The sequence below is a fragment of the Elgaria multicarinata genome, chromosome 19 (assembly GCF_023053635.1).
Source record: "Elgaria multicarinata webbii isolate HBS135686 ecotype San Diego chromosome 19, rElgMul1.1.pri, whole genome shotgun sequence".
Taxonomy (NCBI): Eukaryota; Metazoa; Chordata; class Lepidosauria; order Squamata; family Anguidae; genus Elgaria; species Elgaria multicarinata.
Window position 1 is genome coordinate 1,046,951 of NC_086189.1, and position 26,363 is coordinate 1,073,313.

The 26,363-nt window shown below is 55.2% G+C and overlaps 1 protein-coding gene and 1 pseudogene across 1 annotated transcript in view; both read left to right on the forward strand.

The window, feature by feature from the left end:
- The window catches only part of LOC134411151 (maestro heat-like repeat family member 5), a 93,124-nt gene extending 68,993 nt beyond the window's left edge, over positions 1–24,131 (forward strand). The window contains exons 18-32 of the mRNA XM_063144801.1: positions 2,297–2,454; positions 2,598–2,733; positions 3,950–4,140; positions 6,979–7,116; positions 7,744–7,861; positions 8,041–8,184; positions 12,062–12,238; positions 14,262–14,417; positions 16,803–16,925; positions 20,374–20,476; positions 22,383–22,457; positions 23,193–23,286; positions 23,475–23,599; positions 23,674–23,846; positions 24,093–24,131. Coding sequence (XP_063000871.1) covers positions 2,297–2,454; positions 2,598–2,733; positions 3,950–4,140; positions 6,979–7,116; positions 7,744–7,861; positions 8,041–8,184; positions 12,062–12,238; positions 14,262–14,417; positions 16,803–16,925; positions 20,374–20,476; positions 22,383–22,457; positions 23,193–23,286; positions 23,475–23,599; positions 23,674–23,846; positions 24,093–24,131 — 1,950 coding nt within the window. The remainder of the gene's footprint in view (positions 1–2,296; positions 2,455–2,597; positions 2,734–3,949; positions 4,141–6,978; positions 7,117–7,743; positions 7,862–8,040; positions 8,185–12,061; positions 12,239–14,261; positions 14,418–16,802; positions 16,926–20,373; positions 20,477–22,382; positions 22,458–23,192; positions 23,287–23,474; positions 23,600–23,673; positions 23,847–24,092) is intronic.
- Positions 24,132–24,328: 197 nt separating this feature from the next.
- Positions 24,329–25,456, forward strand: LOC134411128 (docking protein 1-like; annotated as a pseudogene).
- The last annotated feature ends 907 nt before the right edge of the window (positions 25,457–26,363 follow it).

Below are 26,363 nucleotides of genomic sequence, written 5' to 3' on the forward strand. Positions count from 1 at the left end.
CTTGCTGGAAAGATTCACAGGGAGGACAATGGCCTCCGCACCCCTGAGCAGGTGGCAAACGATGAGGCTTGGCCAGGGTAATCTCGGAATGAGTATCGTGGGCTATGCACATGCATAGACACAGAGAGACAAATGCCGGGTTTATATACGAGAGACCTCCACGGTTTGGCAAAGGTGTCGTCTCCCGGGCCACAAGTTTTCTCGCAGCTTCACGATGGGCCAGTCTTGTCGTGAAAGGTCTTCCATGGGAGCAAACTCCAGAATGACGCAAGGAAGGAGGCTGGGAAGCAGGCGCTGCCGCCGCCGCCACCGCTAGGTTTGTGGTGCCGCTGGTCTCCTTCCAGGCAGGCTCACGGCTGACCTCGTTGTGGCCTCCTGTGACTCCTGCTCAAGGAGCTGCATCGCAGATTCTTCTCTTGTTCCCCATCAACTGGATGGCCAAGGAGGTGTCGGGAGTAGAAAATGGATCAGTCGAGAGAGGGCGGATGTTTGGGACACAGCACGCCATCCCAATGCAGCAGGGGCAGCCAAGCCGCGGCCTGAGCCAGCGGCCTGATCAGGGAGCAGAGCAAGGGGAAGGCGACCTCTGCCCATGCCCTGGCTGCTCAAGAGTAGGACGCGCACCCACCCACTGCCGACGAAAGCCTGGGCCCACACAGATCGGGGCAGGCGGTTGCTTCCTCCGGCCTCTGCAGCCGTTTATTTATTTTATTCATTACATTTTTATACCGCCCAATAGCCAAAGCTCTCTGGGCGGTTCACAAGAATTAAAACCACAACAAAACAACCAACAGGTTAAAAGCACAATTACAAAATACAGTATAAAAAGCACAACCAGGATAAAACCACACAGCAAAATTGATATAAGATTAAAATACAGAGTTAAAACAGTAAGATTTAAATTTAGGTTAAAATTAAGTATTAAAATATTGAGAGAATAAAAAGGTCTTCAGCTGGCGACGAAAGCAGTACAGTGTAGGCCCCAGGCGGACCTCTCTGGGGAGCTCATTCCACAACCGGGGTGCCACAGCGGAGAAAGCCCTCTTTCTAGTAGCCACCTGCCTCACTTCCTTTGGCAGGGGCTCACGGAGAAGGGCCCCTGTAGATGATCTTAAGGTCCGGGCAGGTACATATGGGAGGAGGCGTTCCTTCAAATAACCAGGCCCCAAACCGTTTAGGGCTTTGAATGTCAATACCAGCACTTTGAATCGGGCCCGGACCTGGACTGGCAGCCAATGAAGCTGGAAAAGGACTGGCGTAATGTGATCTCACCGGCCAGTCCCTGTTAGTAAACGGGCTGCCCTGTTTTGTACCAGCTGAAGCTTCCGGACCATTTTCAAAGGCAGCCCCAGGTATAACACATTGCAGTAATCCAAGCTAGAGGTTATCAGCGCCTGGATCACTGTAGCTAGGCTATCTCTGTCCAGATAAGGGTGTAGTAGGTACATCAGCCTGAGCTGATAAAAGGTGCTCTTTGCCACTGAGTTCACCTGTGCCTTCTAAAGGATCCGCTGCCGGCCTGGCAGTTCCAGCTGCAAGGGATGTGCTGGGTGAAGGCCCGGCGTGGCCGTGGCTCCGGGCCTCCCCCGTGCCTGCCCCCCCCCGTGGCCCATGGGGCTGATTTCCCAGTGCCCTGTTGGAGGCTGAGGCAGCACCGCACAGGGGGCTCGATCGCTCTTTGTTATGGGTGAAGAGGCCCCTTTTGGGCCAGGCTGGCCGGCAGGTGGAGCCACATCAGCCTCTGGAGCTCCGGCACAGGGGCCCTTTGGGGTGTGCCGTTCGCCAGCCTACGGTCTGTTACTCATCGTAGTTGCTTGATTCTACTTAATCGACAGAAGAGATCCGTGCCCCCTTTTTTGCTCTAAAAGCCCACCCACCCCAGAGGCAGCTTACAACAATAACATATCGAGATCATGAGAAAGAGCATTCAAAGCCAAAACGAAAGAGACAACGAAACAGTAGAAACGAACTACAGGCCAGATGTGCCAACTCCCCCCTTGCCCCAGAGGCACAGCAGTCCCAGGGCAGAAGCGCCTCACGGCCTGGAGGTGGAGGTGCTTCCGGGCCTGGAAGCCTGACCAGTTCCGCACCAGGCGGGTGGCCCAGCAGGAACAGACCGGCATTTCGCAGCCACCACCTCCTGCTCCCCTCACCGCCCTGGGAGAGCAGGCTGCGCTCAGCAGTCCCCACCAGACTGTGTGGGGAGGGGCCGGTGGGGCAGCCCCGGTAGCCCCGGCAGAGCTCAGGCTCAGCGACCCGGCGTCAAGGCAGCCTTCGGCTCTTTTCTTTTGTTCAGGTGCAAGACATCGTGGGAGCCATCTACATGTGCCTGCAGCTGCGCCAGGCCTCGTATTGGACTCGGAAAGTGGTGCTGAGGACATTAGCCTTCCTGATCCCGTATCACATGGAGGAAGTCCTGCGAAGCTGCCTCTCTTTTTCAATACCCGTGAACAGGTAGGGGCCTGGTGGGCTGCCCTGCGGAGCCACGCTCAGCCTCTCCTTGGAGGGGCCGCATCCTGCCGGACTGAAGGCCGAGGGAAGGCCACTGACGGATTTCTCTCCCCCCACCCCACCCACCGCCCTTGCTGGTTTCACAGGCACGCTAGTGAGCTCTGGGCAGCAATAGCCTCAACGCCCCCTGTGGCCGGGCAAATCCTGCAGCTGTTGCTGAAGAACCTCCAGGTCAAGGATCCTTCGGAGGGGGATGAAGCCAGCGCCACCATGTCTCTGGCTGTAAGTCACTGGGCACCGCTCATGGAGGCCTGCCTGCCTTTCCAGCTGCACTTTTTGCGGCTGGCAGGACACTGTGGTGCTCTGAGATAAGCTTGGGTGGGGATTTCATGGCTCCCCTGCCTGGGCTGCACTGGGCCCACCGTGCCGGTCCCCTCTGCCGCCCCTTCCCCTGCCCCACCCCCTCAAGGCCAGCCATGCAACCGTCCCACCTCATCCCAGCACACCTGGGGACCAGGAAAATCCCCTCCGCACAGAGGATGGGGCTTCAGAGAGTTGGCCGAGCCACATTGGATGTGCGTCTAACGGTTTAATTTAAAATTAGTTTCAGGCTGCCTTTAGGTGTGGAGCCCTCCTAAAGAGGGTTTTCAAAAATAGTACAAAAGCAGCCATGACTAATAAAACTGGCAGCCCAAAATGAAGGACAAGGAGAACAAGTGATCACGGGATGAAGGATAATGCTGAAGATGGAGAGGTGGTGGTGGTGGGGGGAGAGACAAGGGGTTTCAAAAAACAAACAGAGATTACGGCAATTGTAAACACGCAAACCTCCATTCTCACAGCACCCCGCGCCCCCAACCAGCAGCCCAAGGTGAGGCTCTGCTACATTACATGCTAGATTAGCCTCTTTGGGCTTCGAAAGATGGGCTTTTTAGTTTCTTGTGGTTTGGTTTTTTAAACTCCTGCCTCCGACGGCTGTGTTTAGCTTTGGAATCCTTGTCATTACTTTAGGTTTGCTGGACTTTTACGTGTGCTCTGCTATTTTTTTATCATCTTTATTCTATTTACCTTGTTTTAAATTGTTTTAAGAGGCATTTAAGAAATTCAGTAAAGAAATAGCCATACGTTACATACATGCTTGCTCCAGGGGAGGCACAATGCCAAGTGGAGGAACACCCCTCCAGGGCATTCAGGAGTGATTCTCAAGAAAGCGTCCTCAGAAAGAGGGTGTCCGTGGGCCCCAGCCACTCACGCCCAGGCCTCCTTCGGCCCAATGGCGTCCCCCCCCCCCCCACTCCTAAGGAAGGCCGAAGGAGCAGCTGTGTGCTGGGACCTCTTTCGAATACTGACTTTAAGTGTGGGTGACGGGCAGGCTGGGAGAGTGGAAGTGGGTGGGTGGGTGAGGGGGAGTGCACCTGTGTGGGCGGGAGGCAGTGGCCGAGTGAGGAGCTTCCCACTGAGACTGGCCTCTCGCGTGTCCCCTCCTCTTTCTTGCCAGGCAATGAACGTCATCTACGAGACCTTCTGCATTCCCGGGTACTGCGCAGCCCTGGCAGAGATGCACCTTCAGCTATTCATCCCTTTGCTCAAGCAGGTCCTTTACGTGAAGCAGCTCAACTTGCCAGAGGCCTTAAAAGCCAGGCAGGAAGTCATCCTGAGAGAAAACCCTGAGGCACTCAGCTTCAAGAGGTACCTGGCAGGATGTATGTGAGCAGGCTGGCTGTCTCGACACAGGGATCCGCAGGCACAGCCTCCCTGACAGGCCTCTGGCGGAACCCCTCCCGCCAAACCCCCACCTGCCAAGGCAGCCTGTGCCCTGTCCGGCACCTCTTGTGGTCAGGACGCTTCTCGGAAGGGTTTGCCCAAATCTGCCTCCCTGCAGTTTCCACCCATCAGCTTGAGTCCTGCCCAGAGAGCAATTGTGCTCTCTGCTCCGCGTGACGTTCTCTTTCTCTCCCCTTTCTCTTCTCTTCTCTGGGCTAAACATACCCAGCTCTTCCAAATACTCCTCACAGGATCTGGGTTCCAGAGCACCACCAGCACCCATCCTGATTGCCCTCCTAGGAATGTGCATTTTTGCTGAGGGCCTTAAGATGTAGCACAAGGTTTGGGTTCTTTAGCTTAGAAAAAACGGCGAGGAACAGGGAGACATGGTCGAGCTACACAAAGCTATTCCTGGCAAGGAGGACATGTTTTTCTCCCTTTCTCCTGACACTAGAACCCAGCAGAGTCCCATGAAGAGGACTGGTAGGAAATTCGGATCAAAGGAAGGGCTTCTTCACAGAGTGCAGAGTTCCAGTGTGGTATTTGTTGCCCCAATATGCAGTGATGGCCACCAACGGGGGTGGCTTTAATAGGGGAACAGACCAACAAGGACAATGAGGCTGTCTGTGGCTAGTAGTCCTGATGGCTAAAGATTACCTCCTGCATTGAAGGTAGCACTCTTCACACAGAAGAGGATCAGGACTTGACCTCTGCTGCCCAGGAGAGCCATGACTAGGTCCCCTGGGGGCAAATTCCAGGCAGGTTGAGTTGGGATGAACAGCAGGAGAAAACGCCTTGGCAGGAAGTGCCCTTCAGCACTGGGGTCTGCTCCCTGGAGGGCCAGTGGTGGGACGGGGCTACAAGCCCCCCTCCCTCTCTGCCGTTGTTCTGCTGTCCCTTTTGACGCTCCCACCCTGAACATATTTTATCCTTTGTAAGTCCCACTGATTGTAATTGTGTTAACCATCAAGGATGCATGCTTAGGGCTGCAGCCTTGTTTTAATCCATGATTCAATTACAATCCTATGTGAAAAGTTGCTTCATTTCAAGTCAACCACAGCAGTGCGTGGGGTGGGGGTGGGGGTGGGGGTGGGGGTGGAGAGCGGGGACAGCGAGCTCTATGACAGCAGAGGCCCTGGCTTGTCTTCTCTGTCACTTGCTTAAGTGCCCCCCTGCCAGCCCCACCCCCCGGAAAATACTCTTGATGAGAGAGGAGGACAGACTATTTTGTATCGATTCTATGGAGACTTGCAGAGCAAATCCTAGAACCGGATTACTTTCCAGGCATCATAAGAGGACCCAACGTCGGCACCAGTCCCAGCCCGCAACAGCATGAATGCACAGAGGTGTCTGATTGGTCATATGCAGGACCGGCGCTGCCATAGAGGCAACTCAGGCGGCGGCCTAGAGCACCAAGCAAATGAGCGTGCCGAACGGGAGCTGCTCTCCTAGAGCAGCTTCCGGGCGCGTTGTTCCAAAGCCGCCGCCCCGGCCGCCCGCCAACCCCAGCATCCTGGCTTCAAAGCCAGCGCCCGGCCGGAAGCCGCTCCTGGCTTCGAAGCCAGGATGCTGGGGTTGGGGGTGGAGGCTTCAGAACGGCGCACCAGGAAGCCACTTCCAGGTGCGCCGCTTCGAAGCCTCCGCCCCACCCCCCAACCCCAGCATCCTGGCTTCAAAGCTAGGAGCGGGCGCTGGACGGAGGCTTCAGAATGGCGCGCCAGGAAGCCACTTCCAGGTGCGCCGCTTCGAAGCCTCCGCTCCGCCCCCCAACCCCAGCGTCCTGGCTTCAAAGCGGGGAGCGGGCACGCACACGGGGGGGCGGGGCGGAGGCTTCAGAACGTGCCTGCCTCATTGAAATCGCATCTCCAACTGCAGAGAGGGTGGCCTAGGAATTAAATGAAGGCAGAGCTAAAGGAGCAGCAGCCTCGCCGCCGCTAACCCCTGTGCTCCTGGTCCAGCTGTGCCCACGCCACCTTCCTTCCCCTGCGCATCAGCCACATGCTCCTGGCGCTTCCAGGCCCCCAGCTCCACCTGCCTAGAGGGCCATCACTGCCGAGCGGGGCTGGGCTGCAAAGGCGCGCCGGCGCGCTGTGCAATTAAGCCAGATGTGCTCGCTTAAAAATCAGCAGGGGGCAGAAGTGAGTGCAGGCCAACCTCATGAAGGGGGAGGAGTCAGTCCAGGGGGCTGCCAGTCGGGGGGCTCTGAGCCTTGTGCCAGGGTTCAGCAGTGGTCGGGGGGGATGGGAAGACGGCACGTGGAAGACGGCGACTTCCGCGCACACGCGCACCCCACTGCCCCATCCTGACCAGAAGTGTGTGGGGTAGGGTGACTGCACACTGAAGGCAGCATGACAGCCCAAGGTACTTTGCTGCCTGAAAAGCAAAAAAAAAACCCCAGCACCCACCGTGGCTGGGGCCAAGTCTTCCTGCGCCTTTTGGGCCCCCACTTCCGGCTTCATCTCTCCCACCTCGCCCCCTCCCCACGTGGTCTCCTGCAGTCGCTTGTTTGCCATCAGCAGCAGCCCTGTCCAGGAGGCGGGGAAGGGCTCGTGCTCAGGATGGGTCACCAGCCTGCGCCTTCCCTGGGCGGAAGGGCGGCCAAAGCTTCACTCCCGCCCGCAGCCAGCCGCACGGTTGCTCCTGTGGCCACGCGCCACCTCCGCCCTCGTGTGGGCCCGCACCTCCCCTCGGAGGGGGCCCGGAGCCAGGGGCTGGGGCAGCGCAGGGAGAGCGCCGGGCCTGACGGCCGGTGTCACTTCCTAGCATGGCAGTCGAGATCATGAAAAACCTGTTCTCTGTCGCTTGGGACTGGCCGGTCTACGCCTGCATCGAGTTCCAGCAAGGATGGCTGGCGCTGAGCACCCCGCAGCAGTTCTTAGAAGGCACGCGTCTGCTGGCCAGGTAAGGGGGCCCCCAACGGAAAGCTCCCCGACCCGGGCCCTGCGGCTGCCCCTCCTCAGGCGATCCGCACCGCACCGCAGCCACCCTCCCTTCTCCCCGCCGTCCATATTGAGAGGGGCTTGACTGGACCCCTCCCCCACCCCACAACCATCCCGCTCCATTTCCTCCATCTACATCTGTTGTAGCTCTGAGTGCCCCTGGGGGACAAAAGGCCCTGTGGCAGGACCTCCTCCATGGCTGTTCCCCCTACCCTCTGTGGTAAGGATAGGATCTGCTATGGAGGAGAGGCAAATTCCTTAGTAAAAATGGTGCGGGAGGGGCGCATCATCCCTCCTCCCTCCCCATGTGCTGCTGGCTCTGGTCAGCATGGGGCCTTCCTCTCCCCTCCCCCCAGCACAGCTGCTGGGCAGACGAAGCACCCGGTGGGCGACCCAGTCCCAGCGTCACCCAGGGTGGCTGGATGCTGAGAGGGACAGCTTGGCTGGGAAAGGCTGCCCACCCCATGGGCTGCTCTGGGCCTCCCTTTCAGGACTGCCAGGGAGCTTCTTGGCCAGAAGAGTGGGTGGCGCCCTCCATCACCCCAGCCCCATCGTAAGCCCCACAGGGCTCTGTTCCTCCACCCCACAGGGCCATGACAGAGTGTGACAGTCCACACATCCCCGGCATCTTTGGGGAGGCCGCCCTCATCCTCAGCAGCAAGGAGGACGAGCTGAGCAAGATGACGGCTTTGGCGCTGGTCATTGAGGTGAGCCAGAGGTCCGGAGGCTGCCTTGGGCGACCCACCGGCTGTGTCTCTCCTGCTGCGGGGCGGGGGGGCCTGTCCGTCGGGGCTGGCGGGCGGACCTTGCCCCCAAGAGAGGACCGCTCGGGGGACCGCACGAGCGCTTCACCTGGCGGGGTCCTGTTGCCCGTCACCCTCTCCAGTTCCTCAAGAGCCCCTCTGCCGCCAAGCTGATGAACAGGTTCAACCTCAAGGACCACCTCGAGGACGGCGCGGCATCCTCCAATCCGGTCATCCGAGACCTTTGTGTGAAAGGGCTGAGCAGCTTTGTGTTCCAGCCAGGGAAGGTGAGTGCCGGAGGGGTCCTGAGCAGCTCTGCGTGCCGAGGGCGGGGTTGAAGAAGAGCCTCCGGGAGGCGGAGGAGCAGGAGACGGCAGCAGCACTGGGGCTCAGGGCTGTGGCCACCAGAGAGGCCAGCCATGGAAAAGTGCCTCTCTAATGAGGCGGGGGGGGGCAGCCTGGCCTCTCTTGCCCACCAGAGGCAATGCCGCCTCAGGGGGCATGTGTTGCCCTCTGGTGCCCCCCGCAGCTTCCTGGCAGCTGGGATAGGGGAGTGGAGAAGGGGGCGCCTCTTTTTGAGATGAGGAGCCCATGAAGGACAGGTGAGTTCCTAAAGATGCGAAAGGCAGGGCGGGGTGGGGGGTGGCAGAGAAAGGCAGCCGAAGGGGTCTTTGGTGCATCACCCTCAGTCGGCGAGAGCCCCCGGCTGCCTTTCAACGGCTCCAGCGGGAACCTCTCAGGGATGGGGCGGGGGGGCCTCTCATCTGTCCCATCCATCTTTGGCCGTCTCCTCTTCCATGAAGCCTTTGCTCAGAGGGCATGGATTGGCCTAGGTCCATTTAAGTGTATAGGTGCAAATTTAGAAATACTTCCCATAATTTAAATATTATTTATTTATTTATTTATTTATTTTATTTAAAACATTTATATCCCGCCCTATATCAATAAGATCTCAGGGTGGCATACAGATAAAAGCATACAGTATAAAATCAGTAAATAGAAAAACAATACACTGTGGAAAATGCTCTAACTAGGCCACATTTTATTATTTTCTACATTTTTTTATACTTCCCAATAGCTGAACTTCTCTGGGCAGTTCACAATCCAAACCATAAAATGCAACATGAAAAGACACATAAAAAGTTTGAAAGTACCACGTAAAACCCAAGTAAAACCCAACAGCAGTTACAGCCCAAGGAAACCCCATGAGGACAGGTGTGTTTCCAGGAGGTGATATTGAAAGGTAAGAATCATAAAATCATAGAATAGCAGAGTTGGAAGGGGCCTACAAGGCCATCGAGTCCAACCCCCTGCTCAATAATAATAATAATAATAATAATAATAATAATAATAATAATAATAATAATTTATTTCTTACCCGCCTCTCCATTCTGATCGAGGCTGAAAACAACAGTAAATATAAAATACATAAAAATGGCGCATTTACTGCCTCCTGAACTGCACGAGGGTTAGGGCTTTGCAGAAGGTGGGTGCTGCTACTGAGAAGGCCAGACGTTGGGGTGTGGCAGGGTGAACTTCCATTAGTTCCGGAATGACCACCCAGGCCTCCTCTGCTGATCTTAAACGTCACCTGGGCATGTATGATGAGGGAAGGCGGCCTGCTAGGTATTCTGGCCCCAAGATGTTTTGGGGCTTTGCAGGACAATAACATAACCTTGTACGTCGCTCGGTAGCTAACTGGCATCCAGTGCGGTTCTTTTAAAGCAGGCGTCATGTGAGCATAGCTGGGTGTCCCAGTGAGCACCCTAGCTGAGGCCTTCTGCACTAGCTGCAGCTGCTGGACCGTAGACCAGGGTAGCCCCGCAGAGAGCACATTGCAGTAGTCTAATTGTGAGGTGACCAGTGGATGGATGACCGTGGCTAGGCTAGCCCTATACAGGAATGCGTGTAGTTTATTTATTTATTTATTTATTTATTTTATATATTTATTACATGTTTATACTGCCCATCAGCTGAAGCTCTCTGGGCAGTGCACAAATAAATTTAAAATGTTAAAAGTTAAAAAGGCAATATAAAACCAGCTAAGTTTTCAGGAGGCGTTTAAAAGACGTTACGTTTTCCGCCACCCAAACCGCATGAGGGAGGGTTTTCCGGAGGGTGGGTGGGGGCCGCCACTGAGAAGGCTTCATGGCGGCCTCTTGTTTGTTTCGGAATGGCTGGCAGGGCCTCCTCTGAGGACCGTAGTTGTCATCCAGGTGCATACAAGGGAAGGCCGTCTGCTAGGTATGCTGGTCCCTTGTATGTGGCTCGGTAGCTAACAGGCAGCCAGTGTACCAACCATAGTTGGCCATGGATGCTCCGGGCCACCGAGGCCTCCAGTGACAAAGATGGATCCAGGAGCACCCCCGAAAGATGTTCCTGCTCCTTCAGAGGGAGTGCAACCCTGTCCCAAACAGGCGGACAGCCCAATTCCTGGACCTGGGAACTGTCCTATTGGGATTCTGCTTCCGTTTACTGGCCACCGTCCAGGCTCCCCCCTCCCCCGCACTCCCCCTTCTTCTTATTTTCCCCATCAATGTTTTCAGGCCCCCTTACCTGCTGAACAGCCGTCGAGGTGGTATACAATTTTTAAGAATTCAACCTTAAAGCAATAAAAACAAGGACAGTAAATACATTAAAACCTTTAAAACTACATATTTAAAGAGGATCTGGGCTGGACAGCCCCTTATTATTATTATTATTTATTTATTTATATAGCACCATCAATGTACATGGTGCTGTACAGAGTAAAACAGTAAATAGCAAGACTCTGCCGCATAGGCTTACAATCTAATAAAATCATAGTAAAACAATAAGGAGGGGAAGAGAATGCAAACAGGCACAGGGTAGGGTAAGCAGGCACAGGGTAGGGTAAAACTAACAGTATAAAGTCTGCACAACATCAAGTTTTAAAAGCTTTAGGACCAAGTAGGGTACATGGGCCACCCTGTCCAACAGCAACAGGGAAGGGGTCACCCTCCCTCACCCAGTGTCAACTGGACCACCCTTCCCCTCCCTCCCTCCCGCTGCCTCTTCCTTACTGCCAGGCACTGGGCACCCTCCTCAGGGCGATTCCATTTCCTTTCGTTTTGTGCTTATAGTGTAAAGAGCGCTTTGTGTGCAGTGGCAACGTATAAATGCTTCTTTTCAAGAATAAGGCTGCAATCCTGTGTACACGTAACCCTATTGGACTCCTTTTGACTTACTTCTGAGTAGACATGTGTAGGATGGAACTGTAAAACAATGCTTTTGTGGTGGAGTGGGGTGGGCTTGAGCGTTCATGATGCGTGGTTTGAAAAGCCACATAAATGCTGATTTTATGAAGGAAACGTGACACCTGCTGTGGTGCAGGAAGGAGCAGCGGGCGGCTTCTAGCTGTTCTTCACAGGGGTGGGGTGGGATGGGGGGCATTGTACCTCCTTCTCCAATGACCAGCAGATGATGAGGCCTTTTGGAAGACGCCTCTGTCCTCCACTCCCCTTTCATAAGAACGTAAGAAGAGCCCTGATGCTGGATCAGACCAAGGGTCCATCTAGTCCAGCACTCTGTTCGCCTCGAATACTGGAGGTAGCACACAACCATCAGGGCTAGTAGCAATGGATAGCCTTTGTCTCCTGGAATTTATCCAACCCCCTTTTCAAGCCATCCAAATTGGTGGCCATCACTACATCTTGTGGTAGTGAGTTCCACAATTTGACGATGCGCTGTGTGAAGAAGTCCTTCCTTTTATTGGTCCTGGATCTCCCACCAATCGGTTTCATGGGATGACCCCTTTGGGTTCAAGTATTTTGAGAGAGGGAGAAAAAGGTCTCCCTGTCCACATTCTCCACACCATGCATAATTTTGTACACCTCTATCAGGTGTACACCTCTATTTTGTACACCTCAGCCTTCTTTTTCCCAAGCTAAACAATCCCAGCTGATGTAACTCCCCTCATAGGGAAGATGCTCCAGCCCCTTCATCATTTCAGTTGCCCTTTTCTGCCCTTTTTCCAGCTCTATAATACCCATTTTTAGGGGTGGTGACCAGAGCTGCACACGGTGTTCTAAGTGAGGTCACACCATAGATTTGAATAAGGGCAGTTCTGATACTGGCCATTGTATTCTCCATTCCTTTCCTTATCATGCCTAACATGGAGTTTGCCTTTCCCTCATGCTTGCTCAGGTCAAGCTTCTCCGAGAAGAGCTCCCAACCCTGATCGCCTCCATGTTCAGCGGGCCTAAAGAGCACATCCTCGAGGGACTGGGAGCTATCATGACCGCAATCTATAAGATGGATGGCCAGGGGATTGGGCCTCTCTGCGTGGACCTGGCTCTGAATGTTCGCTCATTCTTTGAGGATGTGAGTTCCGGTTCTTCGGAATAAGGGCTCTCTCGAGGGCATCAGAAGCCCCCGCTGGGTCATCCAGGGCCGCGGGCCACTTCTCACACCAGCCCCCTTACTGCCTCTGATACTGGAGGCAGCATAGCGTCACCAGCACCAAGCCATGCTGTGGAGAGAGGGCTCTTCCCTTCTTAATCTCCATCTGACATCAAAAGCACACCAAAGTCAGGGTGCCACCAATGAAAAGCCCCTTTCTCTACTCACAGTGAGCACAGTGCTCAGACACGGACCAGTGGCCAGGGCAGTGGTCTACCTATTGGGCAAGACCTGTCCCCTTGCCTGGTCCCCGTCAGTAACAGACCCCCACTGCGTTTGGCCCCAAAGACAGCTTCCTGGCAAACCGCTTCCCAAGGCAGCCCCATGTACAATGCAATGCACTAAGTCACATGGGATGCTAGCAGGGCATTGACTCCACAGCGCACACCCAGCTCTGAGATGGATTGGGGCCCTAGCATCAGACTGAAGGCCGCGTCCCGGGAGGAAAGCTTGCAGGCGCTTGGTATGTTTAGCCAGGAGAAGAGGCTCCAGGGTTTGCCGCCTGCAAATGTTTGAAAGGCTGTCATGTAGATGATGATGGAGCAAATTTGTTTTCTGTTGCTCCCCAAGGCAGGATCTGAATTACAAGAGAGGGGTTAGAAATGGCCACCTGCTGAGGAATCAGAATTGTGGGGTTGGAAGGTCACCACAGGGATCATCTAGCCCAACCCTCTTCAATGTGCAGGAAAACCGTTTAAACCATCCCAGAGAGGCGGCTGTCCAGCCTCTTCTTAGAAACCTGCAGAGATGGAGAAGCCACCACCTCCGTAGTTAGACTATTCCACTGTTGTACAGATCTTGCTGTCAGGAAGTTTCCCCTTATATTGAATCAAAATCTAGGCGGCTGTATCTTATACCCGTTATTTTGGGTCCTAATTTCTGTGGCCGTGGAAGGTAGTTCTTGACCATCTTCCCTGTGGCGCGCTTTGATGCGCCTGAACACTGCTCACACGTCTCCCCTCAGTCTCCTTTTGTCCAGACTGAACGTCCCCAGTTCTTTCAGCCTGTCCTGAAGTCCCTGCATCACCTTTGTTGCCCTCCTCTGAACCTGAACAAGCGGCATGCTGCAGCTACTGGTATTCAGCATCAACGGCAGGAGCTGGACTAGACGGTCCGTGGAATTCTCTGACAGGCGCCATTTCAAACGCTGTTGGTGGGGGAAGTGGTGGTGGGGAGCTGCAGTTCATGCCTTTAGGTTTTAGGCAGAGGCTCCTGGATTGGCAGAGAATGAAAAAACAGAGTGTGCTCGGCTCCCCCTTACTCCAAGCCTGCCAGGGGCTTCACCTAGACTTTCAATATCATGGATGAGAGCAGAGAGCCCCCTGCCCCCCACCCCACGCACACACTTTCGTCCGTGTTCCTTCCAAAGCACAGAAGAGCCTTCCCCTCATTCTCTGGCCGTGTGCTATCACCAAAGTAACCAAGCTGAATTCCATGCACTGTGACCTATATTAGCCAAATGTCACATGCAGAGGTGAGGAGGGGTTGCTTCCCCTCCTACACCCAGAAGCCCCTGCTAAATTCAGTCAAAACTCTGGGCTATTAGGAAACACAGAGGGGTCCAGCAAGGCCACCGGAAGAATATTGTTCTGCAGCAAGAACGGCTGAAGACAGCTCTTGCCCTGGCTTCCGGAGGGAAGGGCCGATCCGGCACTGGGTCCGTGGCCCAGGCACACCTCGCTCCGTGCAAGTGGTGTGGAACTCCTGCCTAGCACCGTCTTGTAGGGCAGGCAGGGTTTCCCTGACCGGAAATGGTGAGGTCGGCAGGCAGAGGGTACGTTTGGGCCATGGCCTGGAAGCAGCCTTCCCGGCCAGCAAGCGTGAACCTGTCCCAGCGAAGGGCTCGTGGGAGGGCCTGCGCCAGGCCATCCCGCAGCGGTGCTCCTGTGCGCTTTACCTCACGTGGATTTCAGAGGTGCTTGTGGGGGGGGGGTGTCGTCCCCAGGAAAGCGCCGGCGTGCGTGCAATGGCCATCTCGCTGTTCGGGCAGCTGGTGATGAGAGCGAAAGAAGCTGACAAGACCCTCCTGGAGAAGGAAGTTGTGCACAGCCTGCTCCCTTTGCTGCTCCACCTGAAAGACCAGGACGGCACAGTTGCCATGGCAAGTCTAGAGGCCCACGCGGGACAGAGCCAAGTCCCTCCTCAGGCGCATTTCCCCAGCCCATGGGGGGGGTGTTCTGTAGCCCCCTTTTAGAGCACCTACTTTAGGGCCAGCACTTCCACGGCACAGGCTGAATCCCCTACTCAGGCGGTGGAGGGGGGGGTTGGTGGATCACGCCCACCCACCCCGACATCACTGGGCCCCCTGCGGGCACTGCTGCTACACCTGCCTCCCCACACACACACACATTCTGGCAAAGGCCCCTGAGGGAGTGCGGCCAGCGAGCCACGCTTCTTGGACGGTGAGCCCCCCCTCACAACTCTCTCGCTCTGAGCCCTCCCCCAAAGTGAGTGCTCTGGAGAGGCCGTCTGCCTGATCTGTTCCTCAGGGGCTGTGGCGCATGTCCTCCCCCCCTCCGCATGGTGGTGGGACCACTTGCGCTGCCCTGCTTTGCACAAGGAAAGACCCGGGTTCAACTGCTGGAGGCCTCTCCGGTGACAGCTGGGGAAGGAAGACCGACTCACACACACACACACACACACACACACACACACACAATCCCCAGAGAGCGGCCGGTGAGGGCACTGACTGATTTGATGGCATTTATAGCTTGCCTTTTCCCTCTCCCAAGGAATCCAAGCCAGCTCACACTTTAACGTTTTATTTTTACATTTTTAGTGCAGTCGACATTTATTTCTAGTTCTGATAAAGGAAAAGGAAAGGAACCTCTCGTGCAAGCACTGAGTCATTGCTGACTCTTGGAGGGACGCCAGCTTTCGCTGACGTTTTCTTGGCAGGCCTTATAGTGGGGTGGTTTGCCGTTGCCTTCCCCGGCCTAAGGGGTTTACACTAAAAGACATACACAATACAATAGAAAAGCAATATAAACATAATAAATGGTTCAAAACACCACAATAAAGAAACAATCAAGCAAAGCAGGAAAGCCCCGAGTCACCACGGAGGTTTCCACAACGTGCCACAGTGGTGCTGAGTCGGATGGCCCATGGCTGCCTCTTGGCAAAAGGCAGCTTCCGAGCCTCCCAGTGTGGGGGTGATCCAGGCCACTGCTCCCCGTGGCTCGAACCTCGGGTGGCTTCTGCCTCCCACCTCCCAAACTGGGGACATTCCCGGACTGGGGAGCCACCACTGAAAAGGCCACTAGCCTTAGTAGCTCCCCATCTCCCGCCATCTGGTGGAGGCTTCTGAGGAGGACCTTGGAGTCCCGGCAGGGGTATGGGAGAGGAGGAGGAAGAGGCGCCACAGTTGCCCTGGCCCTAAGCCCTCAGAGGGAGCCCTGCCGGGGAAGGCCTCTCCCTGCCTAGGCCAGCTGCAGCTCTTCTGCTGCCCCAAGCAGCTGCATTGCTCCAGCCGAAGAGGACCCCCACCCCCACCCCGTTCTTTCACAGCAGCTGTCTCCATGCATGTCGCTCAGTTGGAGTCTTCAGCCTGTTCTTGTCCCGAACAAACAGCTGGGTTGAGCAAGGAGTGGGATCCCCCCACCCCACCCTTGCTTGAATCCTGCACGAAACAAGCACAGATAGCAGCCCTGGAATTTTTTTTAAATTATTATTATTATTATTATTATTATTATTATTATTATTATTATTATTATTATTATATACCGCCCCATAGCCGAAGCTCTCTGGGTGGTTTACAAAGATTAAAACACTGAACGTTAAAACCGATACACAAATTTTAGAACCATAAAAACAGATGACATACCAAGACAGACAGTATCTATTTAGAACAACTATTCTGGGGTCAGCTAAAAAAAACTCAACATATGTCTGGGAGAAGAGAAAAGTCTTGCCAAAAAGCTAACAATGTTGATGCCAGGAGAGCCTCATCAGGGAGAATGTTCCATAATTGGGGGGGCCACCACTGAAAAGGCCCTCTCCCTTGTTGCCAGCCTCCAAGCTTCCCTCAGAGTAGGCACCTGGAGGAGGACCAGAGGAAGAGTCAATACAGGGCTCTTGTGGAGCACCTCAGGACTGAGTCAGGCTACTAGGCCCTAACACAGTGGTATCATAGAATCATATCATACTATAGTAGAGTTAGAAGAGGCCTATAAGGCCATCGAGTCCAACCGCCTGCTCAATGCAGGGATCCACCCTACAGCATACTTGACAGATGATGAAGAGCGCCCTGGTATTTAAGGGGAGCGAAGGAAAGGCTGGGAAGACACACACTGCCCCACAGGATGGCCCAGCCCCACTGCCGGAGAGGGACAGTCCAGCAAGGCTCCGACAACCCTTTTTAATACACAAACTCGGGAAGGTGGTGAGGTCCAAAGGGTCGCCGAGACGGGGCTGGGGGTTGCCCCCTTGACGCAGCTGCCGTCCTTGTGCATCTCACGCGGTGACCCAGCTTCCCCTTTGCTTGCAGAGATGCAAACTGGCCCTTTTGCATTGTGGCGTCTTCCTTGGATGGGGTCACCTGAAGCTGATGTTCTGCAGCCTGGCCTGGGACGACCTCCGGAGCTGCTTGGTGAAAGTCTGGAAATACATGGTCAGTGATTGCGTGGGCCGGCAGGCCGGGTTTTTAAAGATACCAAATTATCCATATAGATAAGGTCACGTGGCCACTTATTAATAGCCAGCAAACGGCACATTTATGAATATCAAAAATGTGAATCGGATTATAGAGCACTGCTCACTTGGCTCAGCACTGTCACAGTGTTTTTCATGAACCCACTGGAGGGGGATCAGACCAAAGGAAGGGGTCTGTCTAGTCCACTGGGGTGGCCCAGTGGGAAGGGGAAAGGGCCCATCTTCCCTGCTCTGGTCCCGCCCGTACCCTTTGCATCCGGTAGCAGACTCCCTCTGGACCTGCAGGCCCCAATGAGCCATCGTGACTCATAGCTGCCAATGGGCCTGGCCCTCCTCCAATTTCTAGAACCTCCCCCCACACACATACTTTAAAGCCATCCAACCTAAGAGCCACTAATGCCTCATTTGACAGTGGGTTCCATAAATTAATGGCACTCACGCCAATGATGGGCAAACCATGAGTAGCCCACAATGAGTGTTCTGAAGGAAGTCCGTGGCCCAAAGGGGGCTGCCTGGGGGTTTCTGTTGGCTCAATGGACCAGGTTGACAGCTATGGCCAGTAGTGCCACCAACCCTCACAGTTTGGGGTGTGAGAGGAGGGAATCCAGTCCCATGGGCCCCCCTTCTTTTCCCTTGCCCATGAGGCTGGCATGAAAGGATGCAGTGCCCCCACGCAGCCCCAGCTCGTGAACAAGGACACGGGCGTGCCTTGCGCTCCACTGGATCGTGACTCAGACTAAGAGATGCTTGTTAGAAGGGGCGGCCTCTGTCCATCCCCTCTTTTAAATCCCCTGCCACAAGGGAGGGCAACCGCTGGACCTCAGCCTGCAATCAGGCCTCTGGCAGCAGCAGCCTGACCCTTCCCTGGCAGTCCACAGAAGGGAGGGGGAGAGGGAAGGTCAGAGAGGGGATGGGTTGATCCCCTCCCCTTCAGCTCTGGCCCTGAGCAGCAGCAGCAGCAGCAGCAGCAGCAGCAACATGTCTGCCAGGGAACATGGCCCTCAACCTCAAAAGGGCTGCCTGCCCCATCCCTGCCCTTCAATGGAAGCAGCAGCAGCAGCAGCAGCAGCACACGAGAACCAAAGCAGGTTCAACCAATGCAGGCGTCCCCGTCACTCACAGGCCTCCGGATGGATGGATGAACAGACCCTGGCTGTGACTCCGTCATGGGCCCATGGAAGCGCCATCGATCTGCTGGCATTGGGAATTCAAGTGTGACTATGCAGGGGGAAATAGCACCATGTAACGAAAGCACTGAAAAGAGGCAAGCTCTGGTGCTTCAGAAATCATATAAAAGTTGTTTTATTGGTTAATATCCAAACGTGTTCTGCTCAATGTTTCGGACTAGTTGTCCTTCGTCAGGAGCTATAACAATTTTTAAAATATACAAGTTAAAATCGAAACAGGAACAGCACTCGAAAATTAAATTGCATTCCTTTAACAAAACTATGTAAGTCTCAACTGTTCTTACATTCACATTTGCTGTCAACAAAAGTACAATAAGAAATTCCAGAATAGTATACAAAATATTCCTAGACGTTTTGCTTTGTCAGTACCACAGAATAGATATTACAGTTTGTTATTGCCAATAACTAAATATTTCTATCCCAAGGACAGGTTTTTTTGTTTGCAACCTCAAGCTCCCACCAGGATTTCCCGGGGGAGGGGGGGAGCAATGCCCAATCAGGTAGCATAGGTAAGCTCAAAGCCTAGCTGGCAGATTCCTGCCAGTCTCCAGTTGTTTGTATTGCTGTGTGTTTGGAAGTCCGTCTAAATGGCCTCCAAGCAACCCCTGCTTGCTCCTCAGCTGCTCAACAGATCTCTTTGCAAGACAAAAGCCGCGCTCCTTTTGTGTCAGGTTCAGCTTTCCCCAGATTCATTTCCTCTTCTCTCCCTCAGGCCTTATGGGATAAAAGGTTGCCCATTTAGGAATTACAGGGTGTGTGTGTGTTTGCCTTTTAAATATGTCTGATATATATATATAATGTACAGCACCATGTTTATTGATGGAGCTAATAATAATATACACATAATGGCCCGATCCAGCTACTATTAAACAATTTTAGCTACCTAAACTTGTGCATGTTTACTTAGAAGTGATTTCCAGATTGCTCACTGGGACTTACTTAATTATAAAGAATCTCTTTAAATCAACACAGTACGTCTTGACTAATGAGTCAAAAGCATATTACATGTCAGTCATTTTCAGTCTACTAAGCACAGGTTGCAGTTAAACCTCAAAAAAACCAAGATTATGGCAACCAGCTTGATTGATAACTGGCAAATAGAGGGAGAAAACGTGGAGGCAGTGACAGACTTTGTGTTTCTGGGTGCAAAGATTACTGCAGACGCTGACTGCAGCCAGGAAATCAGAAGATTTCTTGGGAGGAGAGCAATGGCAAATATTGTTAAAATAGTTAAGAGCAGAGACACCACACTGACAACAAAGGTCCGCATAGTTAAAGCAATGGCATTCCCCGTAGTAACCTATGGCTGCGAGAGCTGGACCATAAGGAAAGTTGAGCGGAGGAAGATACCAGTCCATACTCCAGGAAATAAAGCCAGACTGCTCACTTGAGGGAATGGTATTAAAGGCAAAACTGAAGTACTTTGGCCACATAATGAGAAGACAGGATACCCTGGAGAAGAGGCTGATGCTAGGGAAAGTGGAAGGCAAAAGGAAGAGGGGCCGACCCAGGGCAAGATGGGTGGATGATATTCTGGAGGTGACAGACTTGACCTTGGGGGAGCTGGGGGTGGCGACGGCTGACAGAAAGCTCTGGCGTGGGCTGGTCCATGAAGTCACGAAGAGTCGGAAGCGACTGAACGAATGAACAAAAAAAGCACAGGAAGAGGGTCTTGATGGCATCTGATATTCTTGCATTGGGTCATGGGGAAGAACGTTTGAAGAACACTGGTCTATGGTTTAGGACAATGGATGGTGGGGTAGTGTGTAAACTACCATAATGTAATTAAAATGTAGTATTTTGTTGAGTATTTGTTATTTCAATATGTGGCTTTAAACACTCTGGGATCCATTGTTGATTGAAGAATGGTTTCCAGAAATAGAAATATGTAAATAAATGTAAACAAATAGGCGTAGCCCCCCCCTTTACAAGTCTAGCCCCATGCGCCCCCCCCCCTTGAGAAATTGAGACGTCCACGTTCCTGAGCCCCCGTAACTCCCGGTGGAGTTCCTCGTTGCTGGGCGCCGCCAGGGCAGTTGCACACCGGTCTTGTGTCCGCAACCCCCTTTCGGCTTCCATTGGGGTGACTGGCTTGATGCTCAGGTCAGTCCAGCCATGCAGAAGAAGTTATCTCCCCATCTGTAAGAAGGAACTGTTCCCAAATGGCCAAGGCATCAAACGTCCACTGAAAACATACGCCTGCCTTTTCTTTCTCTGCAGATGAGCAACAGCCATGATAACATCCACCTCTTCATATCCCAGGCCTTGGGATACCTCCATCACCCGCAGGTAGAGATAAGGCACACGGCTGCACGGTTCACAGGTAAGCCAAGGGAAATGCCCTCTGCCCCTTCTGCAGAACGGCCTCTGGGATGTCGCTTGTGTGTGGGAGGGGGGCCTCCTCGGGCGACAGAGGGGACACTAGGAAAGCCCCACCCCACCCTACAGCCTCCATTCAAAGACTGAATATTTGCTACATATTTTTTGGATGCATGAATAGGCAGCAAACCTTTGCTATTCGACAGGACTTTGAGGCAGCTGTTGGCAGGTTTTCCCCCAGTATGATTTATTAAGTTTTGTATCACACTCAATGATTAATTTGATTAATCTGGAAACAGCCCCTCGAATAAGTGCTGGAAATCGAAAATATTTCTATTTTGATGTCAAATTTCAAAGTGGAGATGTTTCATGTTAGAGTGAGATGTCAATGTCCGAATCTGAATTGTGGAGCTTGCCCATTTCCCCCTGGTGCTATCCCACCCCCCACCCACCCCGCTTCTGTTCAGCTGGAAAGCAGGATCACGTGGGCAGCCATTAAGAAGCAGAGTTGGTGAATTGGTGCTGCGTCAGTCATATGACGCAGCCGCCAGTTCTCAGCCACTGCGGGGCAAATAGACGCAAATGCTCAGTAGCAAAGTTAGGGACTCACCCCGGCTTTTTTCTTCAGAGCGAGGTCACCACGGCCCTTCCACTGTGTGACCTCGCTCCGGCAGGGACCCAGGAGCCGTCTGGGGTGACAGCTGATTGCTCGCTGGAAGCCAAAGACAGCGCGGGGAGGGGGGAGCGGGGGTTCCTGTACCCAGATGACCACCGGACCCCCCCCTCAAGCAACCTGCATTACATGCCGCCACCCTGCAGCAGCGAAACCACAGGGTTGAGTGGCAGAGCAGGGCCAAAGCAGCACTGTGAAGACCCCCACCCCACCCCCACATCAAGAGAGAGAACACAATGGCCTTAAAGGACAAGACCCTGCTCAGTGATAGATGTGTGAATCCAGCTGAGTGTTTTGGGCTTCCGGAATTAATTTATATGGGCGTTGTGGTCCCTGAAATGTCTCTCAAGCCAAGTAACACAAAGTGGTGCCACAAAATATGCATTTACCGCTCAAATGGTATCAAGGATCTTTGCGATGATGAAACAAGCAAACCACATTATTGCGTACAATGCAATGTGGACAATTAGAAACCTAATAGAAATCGTGGCTGGCACATTCTTTAGTAATATGAAAGTTCTGTTCCTCTCAGCCAACAAAGCGGTCCTCCTTGAGCTCTTACAGTTGCCCTCCTGGCAAGCGTGGGGCACAGAGCGTGGGTCATGGTGTCTGGTGGGCGTCTCGTTCTCCCTGGGTCTCTCTGGGGGGCCTTTGACCTTTATAACTTGCACAGGGTCAAGGACCTCACCCTTACTTTCAAGCTTGGTCCTACTATTCTCAGTGTGGTCTAGTATTGACAACAGTAAGACGTGGACGAAAGGCTCCCTGCCCAAGGGATCTCTGCTCCCACCACCCAACCTACCCACTGGTGGCAACCTCCTTACAATGCCAAGCCTGCATCCTGTTGCTCACAGTGCCCTCATAACATGTACACGCAACTAGTCACGGCTGTCACTGATCACTTAGTCAGCCTGTGCAGATCATGAGGAGCACCACTCCTACGAAATACAAGGGCGCGTTGCATTCATGCTGTGTGAGACACAGGTGTTCTGGCCCCGGCCCCGACTTGCTCCCCACTTGCCTCCCTCCCCCACCCCACCAGTGCCTTGTAAAGTGCATCATTCACATGTGCATCGTTGCAGTGTTTATTTGGTAAATGCATAAAAGGCACCTGTGCCCTTGAAACACTGCCTTAAGTTGTGTGTGTGTGTGTTGTGGGATGGGGGGGGGGGGAATCTGTCTGTTTGCCAGATTATTTGAGTCTGTAATGCTACTCAAGCGGTTCATCCCTGTATAGGTGAGACGTTCAACTATTACAGCTCTGAGCTATCAGAACACCTTGAACAGGAGGACATTTTGTACCTGAATAAAGGTAAGGGGTCAACCACCTTCCTTTGAACGGCGTGGCCAGCAGGGATGCCACGTTGCCTGCCTGCCTGCCTGCCTGCCTGAGGGGGCCCGCCACTTTTGCCCATTGAGGGCTGTGGGGTGAGAAAGGAGAAACTCTCACAAAGGCACCCCAGTAGGGTGCTGGCTCTGCCATGTGTGAACCTGAGAGAGTTGTTCGGGAGAGCTGGACGTAGACTTTTTGCTGCTGGAAGGAAAATGTCTAAACGAGGCACCAAAGGTAGCAGAGTATTTCAAGCTGCTGCAGCCTCTCATGGCCCCCTTGGATCGAGGGCCCTCCTTAATCAGGTGGGTCTCCTCTGAGGGAAGGAAGCTGAGCACTGGAGTTAGGCCAAGAAGGCCAAGATGTGGCCCCTGTCCCCCAAAGCCAGGATCATTTCCAAGCCTGCCTGCAAATGGTGGGTTGGGGGGGGCACAGGAGAGCCACAAGACCATCTGGCCTCACGAGCAGCCAGGATGGGCAGACACACCATTGGCCTAGATCCAGGGGTCTCTGCACGAAGGCCCCTGGGACAGAGGTGGACTCAGGCAACTGCAGGGGGTGGGGGCCGGCTCACAAGCCCCACAGCCGCTTCACGCAAGCCCGATGGACTGGTGTAGCTGTCCTGGGAAAGGGAAACAGCCGTGGGATTGGGCTGATCAGGGCTTCCAGGCTCCAAGAGAATCCTCCGGTGTGACCTGACCCACTGCTTTCCCCTAGTTTTCCAGAAGATGGAATCAGGCCCAGATCCCAGCAGGGTGCACTTCGCCAAAACCTACCGCGTGGCTTTGCAGAAGCTGTCCGTGGAACGGAGGTGAGCACCGAAGCCGCACATTGCGGGGCCTGAGGGCCCAGGCAGTGCCTTAGTCGAGGCCAGAAAAGCTGGTGAGGAAATGCGGGGTACCCTCATGAACCCGCAGGGGTGTACGTGCGATGATGACCCAGGAGGCCTGAGCCTGGCAGAGCCTGGCCCCAAAGCTCCCCAAGCACACTTCGGGACAGGCAGCGGAGGGAGCTCCTGATCCAGGGAGATCTGGGAGTGGACGGGCAGCGGGGGGAGCGCTTGGGGCGGGACACTGGGCTGGGCCCCGGGTCCCCTCCTGCTCTGCCAGAGGCGAGAGGTGTACGTGCGTGCAATTGCGGGGAGGCGGGACAGCAGGCTCTGGGAGGCCCCTGCGCTGACTCTCCCCCTTTGCCACAGTGAGCAAGTTCTGGGTGACGGTGCAGAAGACAGAGGCAGCCAAGCGTTGCAAGCTGCAAGGGGTGTACGTGCTGAAGGCCTCTCGGGACAGCCTCATCCTTGGAGATCCCCACTCCAACCTGCCCCTCTTCACGTGGCCCTATCGCCTCGTCTGCAGATACGGCCGGAACAAGGTTGGTGCAGTGGGGCAAGAAGGGTGTGTGTGTGTGTGTGTGAGAGAGAGAGAGAGAGAAGTGGTGGGGTGGTAGGATGGCGTGAGAAGGACGTGGGTGGGGAGAGCCTCTCTGCCTGCCTGCCAAGACCCCCATCCTGGGAGCTACAAAGATGGGGCAGGGCCTGCTCGGGGAGGAAAGGGCCCCAGCCCCATGGTTCATGGGACACAGGGGAGGCTCACAGCCTGCGAGCGGTGGGGCATGTAGGGCGCAGCTGCCTTCGAGCACATCGGGCAGAAGGACTAAATAGCAAGCGGAGCAGTTCCCCTTCTGGTGCAAGGAGCAGCAAGAGCCCTGCTTTCCCTCAAACCCAGGGAAGGTCCAGGCAGACCCAAGCTGGGGGTGTGTCTGTTCCGCCCCCGCTGTTAGGGGTGGGTGGGTGGGTGGGGAGCAGCTCTTGCCTGCCATCTGGGCGGGAGCTCAGTGCGACTTCTGCCCTGCAGGTGATGTTCTCCTTTGAAGCCGGCCGGCGCTGTGAATCAGGCCCTGGGAACTTCACCTTTGAGACCAAGCAGGGGAATGAGATTTTCCACGTCGTGGAGGCTGGCTCAGAAGGCCCAGGTGGAAGAGAACCGGCAGAGCAGCTGCTCCTTGGACTCCGAGGCCTCCGGCGTGGCCCAGATCCAGAGCACCATCGCGAACTTGCTCAGCCTGGAGGGCGAGGGGCCTGCTCCCAAGAGGCGGGCACCCAGAGCCATGCTCGCTGCCAAGCTCAGCTTCGCTGCGGAGGAGAAGGAGGTGGCCGGCAGCCCTCCATCGAAGGGGCAGAGCCTGCGCGAGCCTCTGGCACCGTGGCCCAGCACCCCACCGCGGTCTCCGCTCCCCGGATTGCCTGGCCACCCGCAGCCCTCCGAGGACACGGCCAACGTCTACTCGGAGCCCCTGGACGCAGTCAAGGGCTCCCGCCCCCAGCCAGACACCCTCTACGCCGACCCTGTGGACAGCAGGCATGACGGTGGGGCAGGCAAGGCAAACACTTGGCCCCAGAGCGCCCGGCTGCTCTACGAGCAAGTGGGGCCCAGCGGCTGCCAGGGGCCACCACGCGGCACAGCCCATATCTACGACGAGCCGGAAGGCCGGGCCCCATGGCCGGCCCCGCCTCCCGCCGCCATCTACGACGAGGAGCGCCTCCCTTGCAAGGCCTGGCGGACGCAGGGCCGGGAGAGCCAAGCGGGCTACGAGCTGCTGTACCTGCCTGGTGCCGGAGATTATGCCGTGCCGGCCTTCCACCAGAAGGCAGGGCTCAAGGCTCCCAAGCCCTGCCCAGCCCCGAAGCCCCCCGGGCCCACAAGCGGTCCCCTCAGCTGGGCGGCACCAGCGTGCGACGGGCTCCTTCAGCGCCTGACGGGGACGGGCCGAAGGACGGCTCCCGCAACAGCAGCAACAACAACGACAAGAGCCGCGAGGCGGTGGGTCCCCAGGAGCCCATCTACAGCCGTGTCTTGAAGCTGCCCCCGGTCCCAGCCAGCCGTTCGGGCCACGAGCAGTCTGTGGATGAGAGCCGGACGGTCTCTGTGTATGAAGACCTGGGTGAAATATGAGGGCAGCCTGGAGCCAGAGCGTGCCGCCCCCCCCCCCAGGCGAGGGGGGGATCTCGTGGTCCCTGGGGTCATGAGGAACTGGAGCGGGACGGCTTTGGGCCAGTGCACGGTGCTCAGGCTTGCACTGCCGCTCGAGCGCAGCCGGGCTTCATGACACACACACACCGGCCCCCTGCAGATGGCAGGATGGCCTTTGGAAGGTTTTTCTCTACAGAAGTTCATTTTGATATTAAAGCCTTGCTTTCTAGTGGAGCTGCATGTGATGCGGTGGGCGGGGGGGGGGACGGGAGTCCTCCTGGCTCCTGTTTGCTCAGGGCTGTGCTGCCTGGGGCACGCAGGGAGGGCTGGCGCCGCCGCCTTGTACAGCACTCTGCTGGCCTTTAGAGTCTGCGCTGGGAGGGCGTGATTCAAGAGTAGGACTGCCCTGCTTCCATGGCATTTTCAAAGCACAGGGACCAAGGTCCGCTGCCTAAGGCTGCACCCGGCCCTGGGTACATTGAGCCCAGTATTCCCCACACTGACTGGCAGCAATGGCCTGTGCTCCAGGCCAGCCTTTCTCCAGCCCTGCTGCGCCTCCCCCCCAACCCCCCGGGCTGTTGTCCCTGGAGAATCCTGATGCAAGATCTCCTTCCTTCCTTCCTTCCTTCCTTCCGTGCTTTTTGAAGTCTGGTAAAACACCCCCCTTCCTGCCAGCTGAGTAAACGGTGCCTGAGGTCATGGTCCCTGGTTGCGCCCCACCTGTTTCTTTGGGGTCCCGAGTGTGGGAAAGCAACAGGCTTGTGGAGCAAAGCTCCTGTCGTCTGTGACAGGGGCGGCAGCTGAAGTGGGGCTGCCACAGCTGTTACCTGTGCTCAGCCCTGAGCCTCCTCAGCCTGGGTCTGAGCCATTTCCCCTTCCAAGCAGAGGGCGGCTTCTCTTGAGTGTCTGGCTGGCCACC